Genomic DNA, 23597 nt, shown 5'->3' on the forward strand with positions numbered 1-23597 from the left:
TTCTAACCTATTTCCATTAACATGCTGCAATCAGGTATGACAGCGCCCTAATTCCTTCTTCTGACAGACATGGTGTGCACCACAGAGCTGCCACCCACCTATATTTCTTTTTTTTAATTCAATATGGTAACAGAGTGGTCAGCTCCCAGCAGGTCCTCAGAAAAGGGGAGGGGAGAGGCAAATGGATGCAGGCAGTAGAAACAGAGACAAGCAGATGGAGATGGTTAGAAAAAACAGGATCATTGGATTATCTTAAATAATTTTTTTTTAAAGAAACAATTCTGCAGCAGAAAAATAGGTCTTAACAACAAAATGAATTGCATCAAAGTGCCAAACAGCTTCAGAATGTTAAAGCCAACATTAGGTACACTGGCTGTTGATGGACTGCAACAGAAATGTTACCCCCCTACCCTTTGCTATCCAGTTTTCAGACAGCGGGAGACCACTGCCCCATTGTCAGCCATGACAACTTATCATCCATGCTTGTGAAGAGCAGAAGGGGCATGACAACCTCAGCATACTTCAACTGACCAGCAGCAGGGGACTCTACAGTGTTCCTTAGAGAGGTGGTAGGCTACACTATAGTCTCCACACTGGTTCTGCTAAGAGACAAGAAGCAAGATACCCCCTCCACATTTCAGGTAACACAGTAAAGTCATAAACTCCACACTGTGTACTTGAGCTGCAGGAAGTGACACCCAATTGACTTTGGGGGTGGGGTGGGAGTGACAGTCACTGACACACTCCATGTGAGCAGCAATAAGCTAAGCCACAGGCTCCACACAGTTCCAGTGAGCAGCAGGAAGTGAGCTTATACACAGGTCCGAGAAGCAGCAGCAGTTGACACTACAGCCTACAGACATTTAAAAGGGAGTCTTACCTGCCACTATTTCCACAAATGCCAGGAAGTGGCATCACAGCCTCAAAATATTCTTAGCAGCGGGAAAAGATGTCACAGCCTGTGCGTGTTTCCAGTGAGCTTCAGGAAGTGACATCAGAGCGTTTTGACACTTCCCCGTGAGTGCCAGAAGGGACATAACACTTTTCCTAAAGTTCCAACTTCCTTCTTCATATTAGAAATAAGGAACGCCCCCTCCAATCCTTCACCTCAAACCCCAGAATAAAAACTGTACATTACAAAAAAGCGTAACAAACGGTGTCAAAGAAAAAAGTCTCCCTCCAGTGGAGGGCAGCACCCAGTAAAGGGGCTAGATGGCTAGAAGCTATATACAAAAGTTTTTTTTATATTACAAACTTTGCAAAAGTCAAACCCAGTCCATACAGAGCCTCCCCTCCAGCCAAGGATCCCTGCCCAAGCCTTGCAGGCAGCGGCACAGTGTGGCTTGGAGACAGAGGGCTGTTCACTTCTGCTCCTTGGTGGGAGCGTAGTACAGCTCCAAGGGCTTCGTCACCTTCCAGTACTTCTCGTTCACGAGCTCAAGCGTCAGCGAACCATTCAGAGTCTTCAGAAACACCAAGGCAAGAAGAAAAGAGGAAGACAAACAAGTCAGCAATAGAGCGAGATGTCAGACCCCACTTCTGATCAATCACCTGTTGATCCGTGAAACTACCTATCCCATATGCGATCTGTTCTCCTGGTGGATATGTGGGTCCATCAACTCTTCATCCTCAGACCACCATAAGTGTGGAGACAGAGGGCAAGTACAGTCACGTTAAGGACTCTCCTGATCGGTGTATAGGTGTGCAATGTGATTTTCATTTGCCCTCCCACCCCTGCAGAGAGATGGGGATATGGATTAACTTTCCCCTCTGTTGTCAGAACCATGTGTTATGTTTTACAGATTTATAGAGCGCAGTATCACCCCAAAGGGTAGGAGGTATAGCCTAGAGGACTACTCGAAAAGCTACATTTTAAGCTTCTTTCAGAATTCAAGAAGTGAGGAGCAAGCTCTTATGTGTAGCAGCAGTTCATTTCATGCTTTGGGACCGATGCAGGAGAAGGCTCGACCGCCAGATCTGGTTTTCCATATGTGTGGGATTTGTGCAAGTAGGAGTCTGGACAAGCAGAGGCATCTGGATGGCATTCTGTGCCATCCTTGGTGATAGAACTATATTTAAGTGCCACTGAGGCAGTGATATGCAGTTCTGAAGGGTACATCTCTTAAACGGCTCCCCATTATAGTGTTTTGAGGTTACATTTTGTGCCCTCCCCCGAACTTGAATTGCTCAATTGTGGCAGTGACAAGCAGGTCAGAAGGGTACGTACCGTGAATTGTCCCCCTGCCGTGGTGATGTAGATTGTGTACTGCTTCTCGCTTACGTCCTCAAGGCTGATGCCGTCGCTATCGCCCCCCTTTTGCTGCTGCTCCTCTAAAGCAATGCGCAACGCCAGGTACTTGGACAGGTGGTCCACCGTTGCATTTGCTGTGGTCTTCACATATCTACAGGTAAAGAGACAGTTGTCAACTAAGAGCACAGCACAAGTCTGCACTCTCTCCACACGCCTTTCCCCAGAGAGAACCCAAAGTACACAAAGTCGAGCAAGGAGAGAAACTTTCAACTTATATTATGGGTCACACACATAAGGCAGAGAATGAGTTTTCCATTAATTATTGTTCTTTTTTTTTTTAATGGCACTCATACCAGTGGGGGCACAGCCTTTTAGACTTTAAAACACCAGCACAGACTGCTAGTTCAGTGATACCCTGGTCTTTTGTCATCAACCAGACCCTCAAGGATTAGCTGAACCGTTACATTACTCTTGAACCACCCACAAGGACTCCCCTCACTGCCACAGCGATGGGGAGATGAGACCACGACAACCTTAGCTGCTACAGTACTGGTGAATCCTTCAAAGCCTACATCTCGGGAATATAAGTAAATTAACATGTCTCTCTCAGTCTCCGACTGTTGGTGGATCAGCCCGTCCCCCATCTCTGGAGTGTTGGAGAATCTGTCAACTCTTGCGACGCTGAAATAATAGTAAATGCACCTGCATCTCTTGATCTCTGAATGTTGGTGGATCAACCTGTTCCTAGCATATCTGGAGGGTTGGTGAATTGACCTAACCCCCAATAGTCTCAAGTGCAAGTGAAACTGCTTGAAGGTCCCCAAGGTCTCTTGAATGTTAGTGGATCAAACCGACCCTCTTCCCCCTGTGTCTATTGTGATGTTGATTCAGCCTGGTCCCACGATGCAGTGGTCTCTTAGTACTTGTGAAATGCCATGTCCCCTTAAGTCACTCAATAGCTGACCCTGCTGACAAGCAAGCAGGACCCTTCAGTTACCTGGTCTGAGAGTATTCATCCTGTTCCACCAGCACAGGGTGGGGGCAGAAGACCAGCTCGATCTCGCTACTGGATTCCGGGCTCCGCAGCTCAGGGCTAGCTTCTCCCTCGTGCGAGCGGTCTGGGTCGGGACAGGACTCGTCAGAAGCTTTGGAGCGCTTGCGGCTGGGGCCGGCCTCATGGGTGCTATGCACAGACGGGTTGCTGACATGAGACCTGCTGTCACAGTTGTCCTCTCCACCGCTGAAGGTGGTGTTATCAGATTCATGCTGGGGCTTCCTGACCCGCTGTGCCCTGCAAAGCAACCATGAAGAAGAATACCTTTTAATGAAGAAACTAGGAGAGAGAGAAGAACACATGTGGAGGGCATTGAAATTCTTATTCACTGGTCATTCTGGCTTTTAAGACATCCATTTATGACAGAGACTAAAGAAATAGGTGTCCATAAACCAATATTCATGCAACAGGCATGAGGCCTGCAGAAGTATTTGGAGCATCAGACATCCACATTCCACAAGCTCAGGTGAGGTGCGCCCTGTAGCAACGCTGCAAGGTTTGTTTTATAGCATTAAAAGCCAGCCAAGGATAAACACTGAAACGAGGGTTGCATGTTACCTGAATAGAAACACAGCTGCCTCTTTTCATGTTAACTATTTGTGGACATCAATCATGTTTCTTCAGTGATTTTCCTACCTCTAGAAAGCAGTTCTCATCCGCATTTATACAAGTCTGCCAAAAAACATACACAAAACCAGTATATTTCTGGCATTTACACTTGCGGAGTATTGGTGATTTAGAAGGCTACCAAGGGGCAGTTAATTAACAAGTTCCTGTGCCTCCTTTCACAAGTGAAACTTTCATTGAGGGCACTGCTCACTACATTCTGCACTTTTCACACGCTGATGACAACTTGTGCCTATTAAGGTTTTTACATGGTTTTGATACGCAGGAAGCGTTCTAATGTGTGTAGGAAATGAACCTCTTTTTGGCCTGATCACCCCCACTTTTTGCCTATCAAATGTGCTTAGACTGTTTTCACAGGGAATCATGCTAACAGGACCCCAATGATTGTGCTCTCTCCCTCTAAATTTGGTTACTTTGGACGTTTATTCCCTCCACTGAAGCCCCCTTTTAAGTCCCTTGTATATGGTACTTAGGTACCCAGGACACTAGGACACCAGGGGTCCCCCACGAGCTGAAGCATGTATTATGCCACCCATGGGAGCCTCTGCAAAATGTGTCTGCAGGCCTGTCTCCTAGGTCAGTTCTCTGAAATGTTCTCTTTGACTCCTGGTCAAACAACATGGTGTGAACACACCATTGACACTGGTGACAGCCGGTCTGTAAACAGTAAAATATACAGGCAGCCTGATTATGTCAGGGAACGCATCAAAGATGAGGTGCAAAAGATGCTTGACCTGGGAGGTATTGAACCTTCAGACAGCCCTTGGGCTAGTCCTGTAGTCCTTGTACCAAAACACCACTCTTAAAATTTCAAAAGAGAGACGAGGTTCTGTGTGTATTACAGAGGCCTCAATACAGTAACAAAAACAGATCCTCATCTTATCCTTGGGGCAGATGAGCTAATAGATACTCTGGCTTCTGACAAGTATCTTAGCATCTTTTGATCGGACTGCTGGCTATTGGCAGATCAAGTTATCAGAGGATGCCAAACCCAAAACAGCATTCTCCACTCCTAGTGGGCACTATCAGTTTACAGTGATGCCCTTTGGACTGAAGAATGCCCCCGCCACATTCCAGAGAATGGTGAACAAAGTTCAAGACCTGGAAAGCTCCAGTGCAGCTTATCTTGATGACAGCTGTCTTTGGCTATACCTGGGAGGATCACCTGATCCACTTTGGGAATGTATTGGCGGTTCTGCAAAAAGCAGGCCTCACTATCAAGGCATCAAAGCCCCAAGATAGGGCAGGGAAAGGTGGTTTATCTGGGCCATCTGCTAGGTGGAGGCCAGATCCAACCACGCCAGGGCAAAACCCAGACAATTCTGGATTGGACTGCCCCTACAACTCAGACCAAAGTCAAGGCCTTCCCAGGCCTAACACAGTACTATAGGAAGCTCATGAAGAACTATGGCTCCACTCTAGCACCCCTTAAATGACCTCACATCCAAAAGGATGCCGAAAAAAGGTTTTATAGGCAGCTAGCTGCCAAAAAGCTTTTGATGACCTCAAACAGGCCATGTGCTGATTACTCCAAGCAATTTATTGTACAACCAGATACTTCTGAGGTAGGGATAGGGGCAGTACTCTCTGAACTAAATAATGAGGGCCAGGACCAACATGTAGCTTTTATAGGCAGAAGGTTGACCCCCAGGGAAAAGTGTTAGTCAACCATAGAGAGGGAGGCCTTTGCTGTGGTCTGGGCCTTGAAGAAGCTAAGGCCATACTTGTTTGGCACTCACTTCCTTGTTCAGACAGACCACTCGACCCTCTTATGGCTTAAGCAAATGAAAGGTGAGAATCCCAAAGTGCTGAGGGGGTCCATATCCCTAAAGGAAATGGACTATACAGTGGAAAATAAACCTGGGAGTAACCACTCCAATGCAGATGGATGGACTCTCCATTGTTTAAGCGGAAATATCTGAATACTCAACTAGGTTAGTCTTATAGTCATTCGTTTTGGGGAGGTTGTGTAGGAAAGTACCCTCTTTTTGGCATGGTTACCCCCACTTTTTGCCTGCTATCAGTATGCTTAGACTATTTTCACTGGGATCCTGCTAACTAGGACCCCAGTGATTGCGCTCTCTCCCTCTAAATTTGGTTGCCAAGGACTTGTACACTCCACAACTGGCATACTGGTGCCCCCTTATAAGTCCCTAGTATATGGTACTTCGGTACCCAGAGCATTGGGGCACCAGGGATTCCCACATGGGCTGCAGCATGTATTGTGCCACCCATCGAAGCCCATACAAAATGTGTCTGCAGGCCTGCCTTTGAAGCCTGTGTGAAAAGGTGCATGCACCCTTTCACCACAGGGCACTACACCAGGTCACTGTACGTCACCCCTATGGTAGGCCCTTCCAGTCCAATGGTCAGGGTGAAGGCTCTTTCGTGTGAGGGCACCCTTGCATGAGCAGAGGTGCCCCTATGAACTCCAGTTCCAATACACTGGACTTCGTAAGTGCGGGGAAGCCATTTTACCCGTGTACAGGCCACAGCTACATAATAGTAACTCCAAACTCAAACATATCAGCATTATACCTCAATACTAATGCCAGTATTGGTGGCATGGTTCCATGCACTCGGAGGGCTCCTTAGAGGAACCCCCCAGTATTGTTCCTACCAGTCTTCGAGGGTTTTTACAGGCAAACCATGCTGCTGCCACCCGTCAGACAGGTTTCTGCCCTTCTGCTGCTTGGCCAGCTCAGGCAGGGGAAGGCAGAACAAAAGGATTTCCTGTGGGACAGGGAGACAACACCCTCTCCCTTGAAATAGGTGTTGCAAGGCTGGGGAGGGGTAGCCTCCGCAGGCCACCAGTTACCTTAGAAGGGCACATTTGGTGCCCTCCTTGCATAAACCGGTTTGCACCAGTCCGGGGGACCCCCGGGTTCCTGCTCTGGCACGAAATTGGACAAAGAAAAGGGGAGGTCCATCCCCACCCCAGAGGTGCTGCCCAGAGCTCCTTCAGGTGCCACTTGATTCTGCCATCTAGAAAACAAGATATGCAGAGGCCACAGGGAGCATCTGAGTGGCCAGGTCAGCCAGGTGACGTCAGTGACCCCCTTCTGATAGGTGATCACAGTGCAAAGTGACCACACACCCTTTTAGGGACTCTCTTGCAGGTGGGTCCCCAGACTCGGCATGCAAGGCTCCACCAGGACTTCTCTTCCTGGCCACCGGGACCGCAATTGGACACTTCAAGTGCATACAAGACTGCAACTCCTGAGGCGACCTTGCATCGCAACACTGTTTCCCCAATTCCTTCCAGCAACTGCAACATTTCCCCAGATGTGCATTCTCTGGGGATCGGCAAGCCTTCAGCTGCACCAAAAAGCAAGGAGGAATTTCCCTTGGAGTGAAGGAGTCACTCCCCTGCATCTGCAGGCACCTACAGCAATGACATCTGGCTGCGTGGATCTGATCTCCTCTGGAACTGTGTGGATCCTCCAACACAGGTGGTGGTCTGGCATGGGTCCCCTTGGTCCTCTCTGCCCTCTGTCCATTTTGGTAGACTGTGAGCCCTTGCATCTCCTGGCAGGACAGCATCCCTATGCACCACAACTCTTGCAGCAACCAAGGCTTGTGGTCTCCTGCTCCAAGGGATCTTCAGGCTCCGAGTAGCCCTGGCCTCCAGCACTTCATCCTTGCAAGGACAGTCTCTCCTCTACTGCTCCAGCATCTTGGGACTCCTCTCAAAATATGCTGATTGGATCTCGCTGCAACCACTGTGCCTGCTGCCAGTGGGTTGCCTGTGGGGCTTCAACCGCTTCTGCTGGCTCTCCCGACTGCGGAGGATCAGCCCGGACCCCCCTCCAAGGGTTGAGTCCCCTGGACCTTACTGGTCCTCTTCACCTTGCAAAGCTTCTTTTTTTTTCTTCAAACTTGCATTTGCCAAGGCTTGTTGGTGGTTCTCCTCACCACTGACCATCTGCAACCTGGCAACTGATGTGGGACATTATCTACACAGTTCCAAGGACTTCTCTGCAGCTCCTGGGCTCCACAGCTGATCTTCCCTCATCGACCGGGATCTTCATCCACAGAAGGGTGGATAGTGGACTGGACTCTGTCCCCTTCTTTTGCAGGTCCTCTTCTATCTGAATCCACCTTTGGGTTCCTCTGGTCTGGTCCTGTTCTTGCACAATCCATTTTCTAAGTCCTCTTGTTAGTACCTGGGAAGACCAGGTACTTACCTCTGCTCTCCTGGTCGCTGGGGGGTCACTAAGGTACTCACCTCTTTGGATCCTGAGTTCTCCCAGCTTCCCTGTAACTACTCCATATCCTTGAGTGGGGGACTATTTAGTATTTGGTATGGCCCTCCTCTAGGGCCCTAGCTATTCTTTGCAATTTCTTGCCATTCTTGTTGCTTCCTATGCTAATTCCTAATTATATCTATATCTATATATCTATCTATCTATCTATATATATATATATATATATATATATATATGGAAAATGTCACTTACCCAGTGTACATCTGTTCGTGTCATGAGACGCTGCAGATTCACATGCTGTGCACATCCCGCCATCTAGTGTTGGGCTCGGAGTGTTACAAGTTGTTTTTCTTTGAAGAAGTCTTTTTCGAGTCACAAGATCGAGGGACTCCTCCCCTTTCGGCTCCATTGCGCATGGGCGTCGACTCCATCTTAGATTGTTTTCCCCGTAGAGGGTGAGGTAGGAGTTGTGTATATAGTAATAGTGCCCATGCAATGGAGTAAATACGTATGTACATAATGTGTTTAAAAATAATATATTACAAAGTTACAAATGTACAATTCTAATATTTTCTCAACTTAAAACGGCTACAGGCTCCCGGGGAGGTGGGAGGGCGCATGTGAATCTGCAGCGTCTCATGCCACGAAGAGATGTACACTGGGTAAGTGACATTTTCCGTTCGATGGCATGTGTAGCTGCAGATACACATGCTGTGCATAGACTAGTAAGCAGTTATCTCCCCCAAAGCGGTGGTTCAGCCTGTAGGAGTTGAAGTTGTTTGAAATAAAGTCCATAATATTGCTTGTCCTACTGTGGCTTGCTGTGTTGTTAACACATCCACGCAGTAATGTTTGGTAAATGTATGAGGAGTAGACCATGTGGCTGCCTTACGTATTTCAGTCATTGGTATGTTTCCGAGAAAGGCCATGGTAGCACCTTTCTTTCTAGTTGAGTGTGCCTTTGGTGTAATAGGCAGTTCTCTTTTTGTTTTTATATGGCAGGTTTGAATACATTTAACTATCCATCTGGCAATGCCTTGTTTGGATATTGGACTCCCTGTATGAGGTTTTTGGAATGCAACAAACAATTGTTTTGTTTTGCGAATTTGTTTTGTTCTATCTATGTAGTACATTAGTGCCCTTTTAATGTCTAATGTATGTAATGCTCTCTCTGCTACCGAATCTGGTTCTGGAAAGAATACTGGGAGTTCCACTGTTTGATTTAAGTGGAACAGTGATATGACTTTAGGTAAGAATTTTGGATTTGTTCGTAGAACTACTTTATATTTATGTATCTGAATAAAGTGTTCTTGTATAGTAAATGCTTGTATTTCACTTACTCTTCTGAGAGATATGATAGCTATTAAAAAAGCTACTTTCCATGTTAAGTACTGTATGTCACATGAGTGCATGGGTTCAAAAGGTGGACCCATAAGTCGTGTCAAGACAATGTTGAGATTTCACGAAGGAACTGGTGGTGTTCTTGGTGGGATAATTCTTTTCAGACCCTCCATAAATGCTTTTATGACTGGTACCCTGAATAATGAAGTTGAGTGCGTAATTTGCAGATAAGCTGAAATTGCGGTGAGATGTATTTTAATGGATGAAAAAGCTAACTGACTTTTGTAAATGTAGTAGGTAGCTGACGATGTCTTTAGCAGATGCGTGTAATGGTTGAATTTGATTATTATGGCAGTAATAAACAAATCTTTTCCACTTATTTGCATAGCAATGTCTTGTGGTTGGTTTCCTAGCTTGTTTTATGACCTCCATACATTCCTGTGTAAGGTATAAGTGCCCGAATTATAAGACTTCAGGAGCCAAATTGCTAGATTCAGCGATGCTGGATTTGGGTGTCTGATCTGTTGTTTGTGTTGAGTTAACAGATCTGGTCTGTTTGGTAGCTTGATATGGGGCACTACTGAGAGGTCTAGTAGTGTTGTGTACCAAGGTTGTCTTGCCCAAGTTGGTGCTATTAGTATGAGTTTGAGTTTGTTTTGACTCAATTTGTTTACTAAATATGGAACGACTGGGAGAGGGGGGAAAAGCGTATGCAAATATCCCTGACCAACTCATCCATAACGCATTGCCCTGACAGTGAGCTTGTGGGCACCTGGATGTGAAGTTTTGGCATTTTGCGTTTTCTTTTGTTGCAAATAGGTCTATTTGCGGTGTTCCCCACTTTTGGAAGTATGTTTTTAGTATTTGGGGATGAATTTCCCATTTGTGGATCTGTTGATGATCCAGAGAGAGATTGCTTGCTAACTGGTTTTGAATTCCAGGTATGAACTGAGCTATTAGGTGAATGTGGTTGTGAATCGCCCAATGCCATATTTTCTGTGCCAGGAGACACAACTGTGTCGAGTGTGTTCCTCCCTGTTTGTTCAGATAATACATTGTTGTCATGTTGTCCGTTTTGACAAGAATGTGTTTGTGGGTTATTATAGGTTGAAATGCTTTCAGCGCTAGAAATACTGCTAGTAGTTCTAAGTGATTTATGTGAAACTGTCTCTGCTGGGTGTCCCATTGTCCTTGGATGCTGTGTTGGTTGAGGTGTGCTCCCCACCCTATCATGGAGGCATCCGTTGTTACTACGTATTGAGGCACTGGGTCTCGAAAAGGCCGCCCTTTGTTTAAATTTATAGTGTTCCACCATTGAAGCGAGGTGTATGTTTGGCGATCTATCAACACTAGATCTTGAATTTGACCCTGTGCCTGTGACCATTGTGATGCTAGGCACTGTTGTAAGGGCCGCATGTGCAATCTTGTGTTTGGGACAATGGCTATGCATGAGGACATCATGCCTAGTAGTTTCATCACTAATTTTACCTGTATCTTGTTTTGGGTGCATGGCTTGTATTACGTTTTGAAATGCCTGTACCCTTTGTGAACTTGGAGTGGCAAGCCCTTTTGTTGTGTTGATTGTTGCTCCTAAGTATTGTTGTATTTGACACTGTTGTAGGTGTGACTTGTAGTTGAGTGAGAAACCTAGTTTGTGAAGGGTTTCTATGACATACTTTGTGTGTTGTAAACACCGTTGTTGCGTATTGGTTTTGATTAACCAATCGTCTAGGTACGGGAACACATGTATTTGCTGCCTTCTGATATGAGCAGCCACTACTGCCAGACATTTTGTAAAAACTCTTGGCGCTGTTGTTATCCCGAATGGCAACACTTTGAACTGGTAATGTACTCCTTGGAATACAAACCTTAAGTACTTTCTGGGGAAGGATGTATAGGTATATGGAAATATGCATCATTAAGGTCTAGTGTTGTCATGTAATCTTGTTGTTTGAGCAGTGGGATCACATCTTGCAGTGTCACCATGTGAAAGTGATCTGATTTGATGTAGATGTTTAATGTTCTGAGATCTAATATAGGTCTTAGAGTTTTGTCTTTTTTGGGTATGAGAATGGCGCCGACGCCATTTGTAGTCTTCTTGCTCTTCGGTCTCTTAACGTCTTCCTCGACCGAAACGCTCAACAGGCTTCACAGGTATCCTCTTTGTGTTCTGGAGACAAACACAAATTACAGACCAGATGCTGATCTGTATAAGGATACTTGTTGTGACATTCGGGGCAGAAGCGGAATGGGGTCCGTTCCATTAGCCTTGATGACGCACGTGGTCGGGCCGACCAGGCCCCGCCGGGGAATCGAAAACCCCAAAGGGCCACCGGAGCTCTTCAAAATTCGGTGCTGATCTGTTGTAACTAACCCGATACCGAACGCAAACAATACCGTCGAATTTTCTGAGATTTTAACTAACTTTCCGACCCGAAACGCGGAGCGAAAAGGAACACGTCCGAACCCGATGGCGGAAAGAAAACAATCTAAGATGGAGTCAACGCCCATGCGCAATGGAGCCGAAAGGGGAGGAGTCCCTCGATCTCGTGACTCGAAAAGACTGCTTCAAAGAAAAATAACTTGTAACACTCCGAGCCCAACACTAGATGGCGGGATGTGCAAAGCATGTGTAGCTGCAGCTACACATGCCATCGAACATATATGTATATCATGTGTGATAAGTTGCTCTGTGACTATAGTGTTATTGCACGAGCTTTGCATGTCTCCTAGTTAAGTCTTGGCTGCTCATCCTCAGCTACCTTCAGAGAGTCCTGGCTTGCTAGGCACTGTATTAATTCACTAATAGGGGGTTGCCTGGACCTGGTATAAGGTGCCAACACCAGAGATGTCCACCTCACACCAGGTCAGCTTCCTACAATGTGTTCACCACTCTTCCGCGCACATGATACCAGCAAGTGTCTTACAGACGCCAGTTGCTGTACCATACATGCGATGACTATGGCACTGGATGGCTAGCATTTGGCCTAATACGGACAAGAACTTATAAACATGGATTCCAGTACGCAACCAGTTTAAAAATCAGTGCTGAATACCTCATTACCAAACACCAAATATCAGTTAATGCTCTCAAATTCTCTACAATGCAAATAAAATAATGAGACTGAAAGTGAAACAATACTGAGAAAGCCTGCATGTTTAGGTGCCAACTAAACAAAAAGGAATTATATAAAAAAGACAAAACCTAAATGTTTAATGATCATCCAAGGAGTACAGGCAGCTCCATGTCCAACCCCCGGGTTCAACTAATCGTAAATGGATTAGTTTAGTGTTGACTGGGAGATTACATAATGAATTAACAGAGACCATTTTAGGTTCCGCTTACTAGACAGCCCTTGTGAAGTCTGTTGCAAAACATAATGTGGCTTACCAAGAACACATAAGGGCTTGGAGCGCACCATTGCTTCTCATTGGTGGGCTTTCCTTGTCACTCATTTGCCTGCCTCGAATTGGTGTCCCAGTTTAGCAATCTTCTTGTTATTCCCACTGAGCATTGCCTCTTTGAAACCTCTCTGACTGGCTGCCATCTCTGCTGTTTTCTTTTGTGCCAAGCACTCCAAGAGTGTGTATATTTTCGAGACATCTCTCTCCCTTCACTGTGTAGCTCTCATAAGCTTCTACGTGACCCTCCCTATTGCTCCTGTCCGGGTGTTCCTCTCCACTGCTTACCCTAACCGGCCCCCCGTGGTGCTTTCTTCAAACCTGTGTCCCTTTTACAAGCCCTTCAGGCCTTCCCATGGTGCGGTTGCATCCCCTAATGTGTTGTTTTGGTGTCCCTGACAAGTTGTTTTCATGACCCCCCCCCCCCCCCCATGTGTTGCTTCCACTCTCCCACATGCTGGCTCTAAATACAAACACCCCCGGCTGGTGTGTTTTATATTCTTCTTGGTCACCGATCCAACTTTGAACTGTAACTGAAAAGGCAAAAAACAGTGCTGCATCATTGTGTAGGCGCGTGCATTAGTGGTGAGCGTGCATTAGTGGCGTGCGTGCCCACACAATCAAGTGGATGGCCACATCCTAAAGCCACACCGCAGAGCATCACAGATGCTGTGAGCAAGCTTAAAAACCAAGGGCATAGCCCATAGTTCACAAAGGGGAGACCTACTGGCTTTGGCAACGCTGGTTTACTTCGCACCTCTGCGAAGATGATTCAGCTGTACCAGTTTCAGTAAGACTGTGTTCGGTTTTCATTTGTGCAGAGATCCTCTCTGTTATTTCAGCTGAATTATAAAAGGTGTGCACAACTCTAGCATTGCCAAGATGCTGGACCGGTTTTCGATGCACGCTCTTGCCATAAAGACATGACAGCCTAGAGGCATTGGCTCCCAGGAAAGGAATGACTGAAGCCCTCTAGCTCTTTCCCTGGGCTTTCGTGTAGTTTATCTCTTCTTAATGTGAGAGTGGTTCGAGGCTGGACTAACTGTAAAACGAAACGCTGGACATCATTTCCTTTACAAGTCTCACTTAAAACATGAAACTTGATGTTACTGATGAGGTCGTGAAAGTTCCCACTCGAGTTTATTGCAACTGTTCGTGCCGCACATGATGGAATACATACGCACATCCGAATAACCTGAGGACGCCTGGGATATGGTCTCCACGACAAGGCTTTATGGCCCAGTTTTAGTCCCATAACTGATTCCATTCTTTCCCTAACAAGTTTTTTTTTTCTTAATGTCCCTGCTCGGTGCCTCTCTATTTTCTGGCATTATCCAAATCTGGATACTGGCATCTACAACATAACCACAATTTGTTGATCCCTTCAGTACGAAACAAAATCCCTTTCTATTTGGAGGTCACCTTTTAAATGCATCCCTAATTATGTATGCCCACTGCACTGTTAAAGAGGAGGCACGCGTAACAGCAAGATACTGAAGGAAACCCTGTTTTATCCCTTTACATCCATACGTGATATTCTCCTTTTGGTTTTTGAAAATACACTTTAAAAATAAAAAACGTTCCTCGTTCTATTGCAAACAGATTGAATGTATTATCTTTACTTGTATTGAATTTGTAATGATTGCACACTTGTCAGCAGAATGCCAGGTGAATCACTGTGGGAGAGTGTGTGGTATTCCCTATTCCAAGGATGCCCTTAAACTCGTAAGCCCCCCGAGTTACTGATACCACCTCCGAGAGTAAGCCGCGACTGCTCAACCCAGCAGGTGAGTGGCTTACTGAAGTACCATTTCATTTGGCAAGAACTACTCCTGGAAAACATTTTTGCAGAAGCTGTTTAATGGAAACCACACTGTATGTGACAACACTTTGCAGATTCACCCTCGTCCGTGTCACGGACACCACCACTGACCCACCCCAGGGGTGTGAGATTGCTGTCAGCCAGCACCTGGGGCACGTCGTTTGTGGACTGCCCATACTGCCCACAGGGCAAGCAGACTTCCTTCCTGACTAGACCCTTGATGGCCAGTTCAGTGTCCAGTATGGATATGTCAAGGATGATTCCTCTACTGCCAAGGAAAGTCACATATGCAAGTATACACACTTCAAAATCAGACCCCCGATTAACTGACGCAAAGTCTTCAGTGCTGGGGTGGATGTGAAAGGAAACAACTTACATTATCGACAGCGAGATGTCCACCTGACTCTGTGATAACTTTAGCATTGCCACAAACACCACCCATTAGCAAACGCCCAGAAATCCAGAGCCACTTGGGGTGCTCGCCCCCTCCTCACCTATGCCGCGCCTGCATCTTCAGCCCCTCCTCTATGCTGGTGCTCAGCGCCTGCTGGTTGTGCAGGCGGCTCAGCTTAGCCAGCACTCGGTCCTGGTGGGCCTCGTACTCATCCCGGCTGGGGTAAATCTTCGAAATAAGTGCGTCGAAGTTAGGGTCTGGCCGCAAGGATCGTTTTGAAACGAGTTTCTTTCGACACGTAGGACACTCCTTGTTCCTGCGAGAGAGGTCAAAGGTAGAAAGATATTAAAATCTTGGAAATGTGGGGTCAGTGGCAACCTGAACGATACACAACAGACAGTAAGGTAGACCAAGTTGCTGAATTACCTTAAAAATATTTTATTTAGAACATGGGTATATGGACTTTTCCACAAGAGAAGCCAACCACAGAAGGAAATACAACCCAAGAAAGCACAAAGGATCGATTGGCAAAGATACACCACATAAGAGAGCACAGTGGGCAGCAGAACAGGCCCTTTGTGTGGAGTGCCCTCCACCTTCGCCTGTATTCTGTGTGATGTGTACAGCAGCAATGACAAGTAACGAGCAACAGTGGAGCCCGGCTGGTTTCAGGCCCCACAAAGTAACCTTTATCTGCTGCACGGAAGGTTTCCTGGTGGCCCCCTGGCGCCCTCTCTGCCCTCACAGAACACTCAGGGTAGCGATGATACAAGGTGGGAAGCAGAAAGCAGCACCTAGCAGTATCATTACCACGGACAACCCTAGCTGGCACCTACGAACTACCAAGGGCGAGGACTTAGCAGGCCTGGCGCCCACGTCAAACCCAACACCAGCACAAGCCACACAACTCTTGCCCACCTCAGATGTCGGAAACAGAGTGTTATGGGATCCAATGTGGGGCTCTTCCCTGTAAATCTCCTCCCCTGGGGCCCACTTTGCAGGGAAGGAGGAGCCCTTGGCCTTTCCCCGCAGTGTCTTACCCACTCCGCAGGGCGGTGACGATGCAGTCGGAGCAGAAGCGATGCAGGCACTCCTTTGTGGTCATTGTGTTCTTCAGCATGTCCAAGCAGATCGGACACATGAGCTCACTGTGCAGACTACGGGGGGACACTGCAATCTCGGTGCCGTCCATGATGGCCTCCTACAGATAAGAAGCAATTATTTCAAGGCAAAACCATGCTCCCCCATGCACCATATCCCTCCCTCACCCTGGGGTCACGCGGCACAGTGGCTGCCTCCCCTATTCACTGCACACTACCTGGGGTGTCCGGTGCAACTCATAGAGGCTCAGCTCCCAGGTCTTGCTAGCACTCTGGGCAGTGGCGGGGGTGGCCATGATGGAGGTGGCGGTTATTGAGACTGTGGAGGTGAAACACAAGAGAAGTGACTATGTAGCAACAGTCCTCACAACCTTCTGCACCTCAGACACCACACTCCTCCAGGCCCCACAGCCCCTCACATCTTACTACCCTCTCAAATCCGACAAGCCTTCAGATGTCACAACAGCCCACACCCATCTGAACTCTCAAATACCACACTCCCTCAGACCCCACAGCTCCTCTCATCTTACAGCACTCTCAAATACCACACTCCCTCAGACCCCACACCTACTCTCATCTTACAGCACTCTCAAATACCACACTCCCTCAGACCCCACACCTACTCTCATCTTACAGCACTCTCAAATACCACACTCCCTCAGACCCCACAGCTCCTCTCATCTTACAGCACTCTCAAATACCACACTCCCTCAGACCCCACAGCTCCTCTCATCTTACAGCACTCTCAAATACCACACTCCCTCAGACCCCACAGCTCCTCTCATCTTACAGCACTCTCAAATACCACACTCCTTCAGACCCCACAGCTCCTCTCATCTTACAGCACTCTCAAATACCACACTCCCTCAGACCCCACAGCTCCTCTCATCTTACAGCACTCTCAAATACCACACTCCCTCAGACCCCACAGCTCCTCTCATCTTACAGCACTCAAATACCACACTCCTTCAGACCCCACAGCTCCTCTCATCTTACAGCACTCTCAAATACCACACTCCCTCAGACCCCACAGCTCCTCTCATCTTACAGCACTCTCAAATACCACACTCCCTCAGACCCCACAGCTCCTCTAATCTTACAGCACTCTCAAATACCACACTCCTTCAGACCCCACAGCTCCTCTCATCTTACAGCACTCTCAAATACCACACTCCCTCAGACCCCACAGCTCCTCTCATCTTACAGCACTCTCAAATACCACACTCCCTCAGACCCCACAGCTCCTCTCATCTTACAGCACTCTCAAATACCACACTCCCTCAGACCCCCACACCTACTCTCATCTTACAGCACTCTCAAATACCACACTCCCTCAGACCCCACAGCTCCTCTCATCTTACAGCACTCTCAAATACCACACTCCTTCAGACCCCACAGCTCCTCTCATCTTACAGCACTCTCAAATACCACACTCCCTCAGACCCCACAGCTCCTCTCATCTTACAGCACTCTCAAATACCACACTCCCTCAGACCCCACAGCTCCTCTCATCTTACAGCACTCTCAAATACCACACTCCCTCAGACCCCACAGCTCCTCTCATCTTACAGCACTCTCAAATACCACACTCCCTCAGACCCCACAGCTCCTCTCATCTTACAGCACTCTCAAATACCACACTCCCTCAGACCCCACAGCTCCTCTCATCTTACAGCACTCTCAAATACCACACTCCCTCAGACCCCACAGCTCCTCTCATCTTACAGCACTCTCAAATACCACACTCCCTCAGACCCCACAGCTCCTCTCATCTTACAGCACTCTCAAATACCACACTCCCTCAGACCCCACAGCTCCTCTCATCTTACAGCACTCTCAAATACCACACTCCCTCAGACCCCACAGCTCCTCTCATCTTACAGCACTCTCAAATACCACACTCCCTCAGACCCCACAGCTCCTCTCATCTTACAGCACTCTCAAATACCACACTCCCTCAGACCCCACAGCTCCTCTCATCTTACAGCACTCTCAAATACCACACTCCCTCAGACCCCACAGCTCCTCTCATCTTACAGCACTCTCAAATACCACACTCCTTCAGACCCCACAGCTCCTCTCATCTTACAGCACTCTCAAATACCACACTCCCTCAGACCCCACAGCTCCTCTCATCTTACAGCACTCTCAAATACCACACTCCCTCAGACCCCACAGCTCCTCTCATCTTACAGCACTCTCAAATACCACACTCCTTCAGACCCCACAGCTCCTCTCATCTTACAGCACTCTCAAATACCACACTCCTTCAGACCCCACAGCTCCTCTCATCTTACAGCACTCTCAAATACCACACTCCTTCAGACCCCACAGCTCCTCTCATCTTACAGCACTCTCAAATACCACACTCCCTCAGACCCCACAGCTCCTCTCATCTTACAGCACTCTCAAATACCACACTCCTTCAGACCCCACAGCTCCTCTCATCTTACAGCACTCTCAAATACCACACTCCCTCAGACCCCACACCTACTCTCATCTTACAGCACTCTCAAATACCACACTCCCTCAGACCCCACAGCTCCTCTAATCTTACAGCACTCTCAAATACCACACTCCCTCAGACCCCACAGCTCCTCTCATCTTACAGCACTCTCAAATACCACACTCCCTCAGACCCCACAGCTCCTCTCATCTTACAGCACTCTCAAATACCACACTCCCTCAGACCCCACAGCTCCTCTCATCTTACAGCACTCTCAAATACCACACTCCTTCAGACCCCACAGCTCCTCTCATCTTACAGCACTCTCAAATACCACACTCCCTCAGACCCCAGGGTCCCCCTATCCTACTGCCCGCTCAAGTACAACGCTTCTTCAGACTTCACAACCTTCTGCACCTCAAACACCACAGCCCCCCACACCCTACTGCCCTCTCAAATACCACACTCCCTCAGACCCCAGGGTCCCCCTATCCTACTGCCCGCTCAAGTACCATGCTCCTTCAGACTTTACAATCTTCTGCACCTCACGCACCACACACTCCTCCAGGCCTCACAGCCCCTCACATCTTACTACCCTCTCAAATACGACAAGCCTTCAGATCTCACAACAGCCCACACCCTACTGCCCTCTCAAATACCACACTCCATCAGACCTCAGGGTCCCCCTATCCTACTGCCCGCTCAAGTACAACGCTCCTTCAGACTTCACAACCTTCTGCACCTCAGACACCACAACCTTCTGCACCTCAGACACCACACTCCTTCAGACTTCACAACCTTCTGCACCTCAAAACACCACACTCCTTCAGACGACACAGCCCCTCACATCCTATCGCCCTCAAATACGACAAAACCTTCAGATCTCACAACAGCCCACATCCTACTGCCCTCTCAAATACCACACTCCATCAGACCGACCACATGCCGCCCCCCCCCCCACACACACACCCCCTACTGACCGCTCAAGTACCATGCTCCTTCAGACTTTACAACCTTTTGCACGTCAGGCACCACACTCCTCCAGGCCCCACAGCCCCTCACATCTTACTGCCCTCTCAAATACCACACTCCATCAGACTTCACTGCCCTCAGATTGTTATGCACATCAGACACCACACTCCCCCACGTCCAACAGACTCTCACATGATATTGCCCTCTCTGACACTACACTCCTACAGACTACTGAAGCCACAAAACAAAACTTCAGACCCCCACAGCCCCTCCGTTCCTATGCCCCCACCAGACTTCCCTATACTCTAAAATCCTACTACCCTTTCAAGTACCACGCTCCTTTAGACCTCAATGTCCCTAAAGCTTAACAGAAGGTTCAGACCCGACTACCTCTCAGATACTAAACTCCTTCAGCCCTCACTGTCTCTTTGATCATACTGTCCCCTCTGGCTGTGCACTCCTTTAGACCCCACCGCCCCTCAGATAAAACTGCCCCTCAGATCTCACTGCCCCCATCAGACCCCAGAACCCCTCAGATTTCACTGCCCAACAGACCCCGGAACCCCTCAGATTTCACTGCCCATCAGACCCCGGAACCCCTCAGATCTCACTGCCCATCAGACCCCGGAACCCCTCAGATCTCATTGCCCATCAGATCTCACTGACCTCCAGACCACAGTCCATCAGACCGCAGAGTCTCTCAGATCTCACTGACCCTCAGAGCCCGGAACCCCTCGGATCTCACTGCCCCTCAGATCTTACTGACCCTCAGACCCCGGGGCCCATCAGATCTTACTGACCCTCAGACCCCAGAGCCCCTCAGATCTCACTGATCCTTAGAGCCCCTCGGATCTCACTGATCCTCAGAGCCCCTCGGATCTCACTGACCTTCAGACCGCAGAGTCTCTCAGATCTCACTGACCCTCAGAGCCCAGAGCCCCTCAGACCGCAGAGTCTCTCAGATCTCACTGACCCTCCGACCCCGGAACCCCTCAGATCTCACTGCCCCTCATATCTTACTGCCCCTCAGACCCCAGAGCTCATCAGATCTTACTGCCCCTCAGACCCCAGAGCTCATCAGATCTTACTGCCCCTCAGACCCCAGAGCCCATCAGATCTTACTGCCCCCTCAGACCCCAGAGCCCATCAGATCTCACTGATCCTTAGAGCTCCTCAGATCTCACTGATCCTTAGAGCCACTCAGATCTCACTGATCCTTAGAGCCACTCAGATCTCACTGATCCTTAGAGCCACTCAGATCTCACTGATCCTTAGAGCCCCTCAGATCTCACTGATCCTTAGAGCCCCTCAGATCTCACTGATCCTTAGAGCCCCTCAGATCTCACTGATCCTTAGAGCCCCTCAGATCTCACTGATCCTTAGAGCCCATCAGATCTCACTGATCCTTAGAGCCCATCAGATCTCACTCACCCTCAGATCTCACTCACCCTCAGACCACGGAACCCCTCAGATCTCACTGACCCTCAGACCCCAGAGCCCCTCAGATCTCACTGTCCCTTTGATCATACTGTCTCCTCTGTCTATGTACTCCTTTAGACCCCACTGCCCCTCAGACCCCAGAACCCCTCAGATCTCACGGACCCCCAGACCCCAGAATCCCTCATATCTCACGACCCCCCAGAGCCTCTCAGACCCCACAGCGCCTCCGTTCCTACGCCCCCACCGGACTTCCCTATACTCTAAGATCCTACTACCCTCTCAAGTACCACGCTCCTTTAGGCCTCAATGCCCCTAAAGCTTAACAGCAGAATCAGATCCGACTACCTCTCAGGATCTGCCCCTGCCCCTTTGATCATACTGTCCCCTCCGTCTGTGCACTCCTTTAGACCCCGGAGCCCCTCAGATTTCACTGCCCCTCAGACCTCAGTCTCTCTCAGATCTCACTGAACCTCAGACCCGAGTCTCTCAGATCTCACCGACCCTCAGACCCCAGAGTCTCTCAGATCTCACTGACCCTCAGACCCCAGAGTCTCTCAGATTTCACTGACCCTCAGACCCCAGAGTCTCTCAGATTTCACTGACCCTCAGACCCCAGAGTCTCTCAGATCTCACTGCCCCTCAGACCTCAGAGTCTCTCAGATTTCACTGCCCCTCAGACCTCAGAGTCTCTCACATCTCACTGACCCTCAGACCCCAGAGTCTCTCAGATTTCACTGACCCTCAGACACCAGAGTCTCTCAGATTTCACTGACCCTCAGACCCCAGAGTCTCTCAGATCTCACTGCCCCTCAGACCTCAGAGTCTCTCAGATTTCACTGCCCCTCAGACCTCAGAGTCTCTCAGATCTCACTGACCCTCAGACCCCAGAGTCTCTCACATCTCACTGACCCTCAGACCCCAGAGTCTCTCACATCTCACTGACCCTCAGACCCCAGAATCTCTCAGATTTCACTGACCCTCAGACCCCAGAGTCTCTCACATCTCACTGACCCTCAGACCCCAGAGTCTCTCACATCTCACTGACCCTCAGACCCCAGAATCTCTCAGATTTCACTGACCCTCAGACCCCAGAGTCTCTCACATCTCACTGACCCTCAGACCCCAGAGTCTCTCAGATTTCACTGCCCCTCAGACCCCAGAGTCTCTCAGATCTCACTGCCCCTCAGAGTCTCTCAGATTTCACTGCCCCTCAGAGTCTCTCAGATCTCACTGATCCTCAGACCCCGGAACCCCTCAGATCTCACTGAACCTCAGAGTACAGAGTCTCTCAGATCTCACTGCCCCTCAGACCCCGGAACCCCTCAGATTTCACTGCCCCTCAGAGTCTCTCAGATCTCACTGCCCCTCAGACCCCCAGAGTCTCTCAGATCTCACTGCCCCTCAGACCCCGGAACCCCTCAGATCTCACTGCCCCTCAGACCCCGGAACCCCTCAGATTTGACTGCCCCTCAGAGTCTCTCTGATCTCACTGACCCTCAGTGCCCCTCACAGCCCACTACCCATCAGACATCACTGCCTTTCAGCGCCCCTCAGAGCCCACTGCCACATCCAGCCCCTCAAGCCTCGCTGCGCCTCGGACCCCCAGAGCCCGGCCACCGCCAGATTCCCGGAGTTACGCACTCGGTATATGTTTCACCTGAAGACCACACGCTGAAACCAGAATTTCACTAATTAAACTTTGTATTACGTACTAACACGGGCCTCCCGGAGTGCTCGCCGGGGGGCGCTCCAGCGCCTCAAGGGAACACCAAGCGCTACATAACTACCTCACAATACTCCGGGCCAGCGCTCACAGCTCACGACACTCACCTCAGGGGCCGCTGACCCTGCAGCCTCGCTCGACCCCCTGCCCACAACCTCTCCGTGCAACCCGGCCCGTGAGACTGAGGCTCGCGTCCGTTACTGCCCGTTAACGGGCGCTCAGCCCCGTATTTTCGTTAACCGGGGCCAGAACTTGTGTAGCAGAGTCTCACAGCCAATCACGGACAAGGAACCATATGCCAAACGAGATCGGAAAGCGTATCATTCGCTCATTGGTTGGTGCTGTCCTCGTCACATGGCTGGAAAAAGATATCCCCGCTGTTCACTGGCTGTTGGGCATCAGCCACTGTACCGAAGCTTGTAATTGGCTCGCCGAACTGATGAAAGTCGGCCATTGGGTACGGTGTTTGCTGACTGCACGTGTCGCGGCACAGAATTTACCCGTTGAAGCTGCCAGATTGTCTCTGGACACTTTCCGGAAGGGGCGGGACTTTCTTGGGCTAGCGCTTTAGCCAGGTCTTCAGTGAGGGTGAACAGTGTAAACCCCACCTCCTGCCTGGACAGGGAGTAGTTTGGGGTGTTACACACCCTAATAAATGTATGTTCTGGTAAATACACATGGGCTTTCAGTCGGGTGTAGTGAGGTGTCTGTGGGATTTCACCAGGAATTATTACAGACATACACACACTGTCCCTTTCTCTGTTTGAAAGTCTTAAAAAATGTTGGTAAGTGTCCAAATTACTCTCTTTCCCCTCAC

At 48.9% G+C, this 23597-nt stretch overlaps 1 protein-coding gene across 2 annotated transcripts; it reads right to left on the reverse strand.

The window, feature by feature from the left end:
- Window positions 1-247: 247 nt before the first annotated feature.
- Window positions 248-23049, reverse strand: RING1 (ring finger protein 1). 2 transcript variants are annotated; one of them, XM_069241889.1, is made up of 7 exons: window positions 22888-23049; window positions 16415-16518; window positions 16140-16300; window positions 15200-15415; window positions 3249-3542; window positions 2228-2402; window positions 248-1463 (listed from the first exon to the last, which is right to left on the reverse strand). In XM_069241889.1, the coding sequence occupies exons 2-7, from the start codon at window positions 16493-16495 to the stop codon at window positions 1362-1364; spliced, it is 1029 nt and encodes a 342-aa protein (XP_069097990.1). In that variant the 5' UTR covers window positions 16496-16518; window positions 22888-23049; the 3' UTR covers window positions 248-1361. The 2 variants fall into 2 exon arrangements, with proteins under 2 accessions (XP_069097990.1, XP_069097991.1); XM_069241890.1 differs by having other exon boundaries at window positions 1225-1463; window positions 16418-16518.
- Between the last annotated feature and the right edge of the window lie 548 nt (window positions 23050-23597).

This window comes from Pleurodeles waltl, chromosome 6, assembly GCF_031143425.1.
Source record: "Pleurodeles waltl isolate 20211129_DDA chromosome 6, aPleWal1.hap1.20221129, whole genome shotgun sequence".
NCBI lineage: Eukaryota > Metazoa > Chordata > Amphibia > Caudata > Salamandridae > Pleurodeles > Pleurodeles waltl.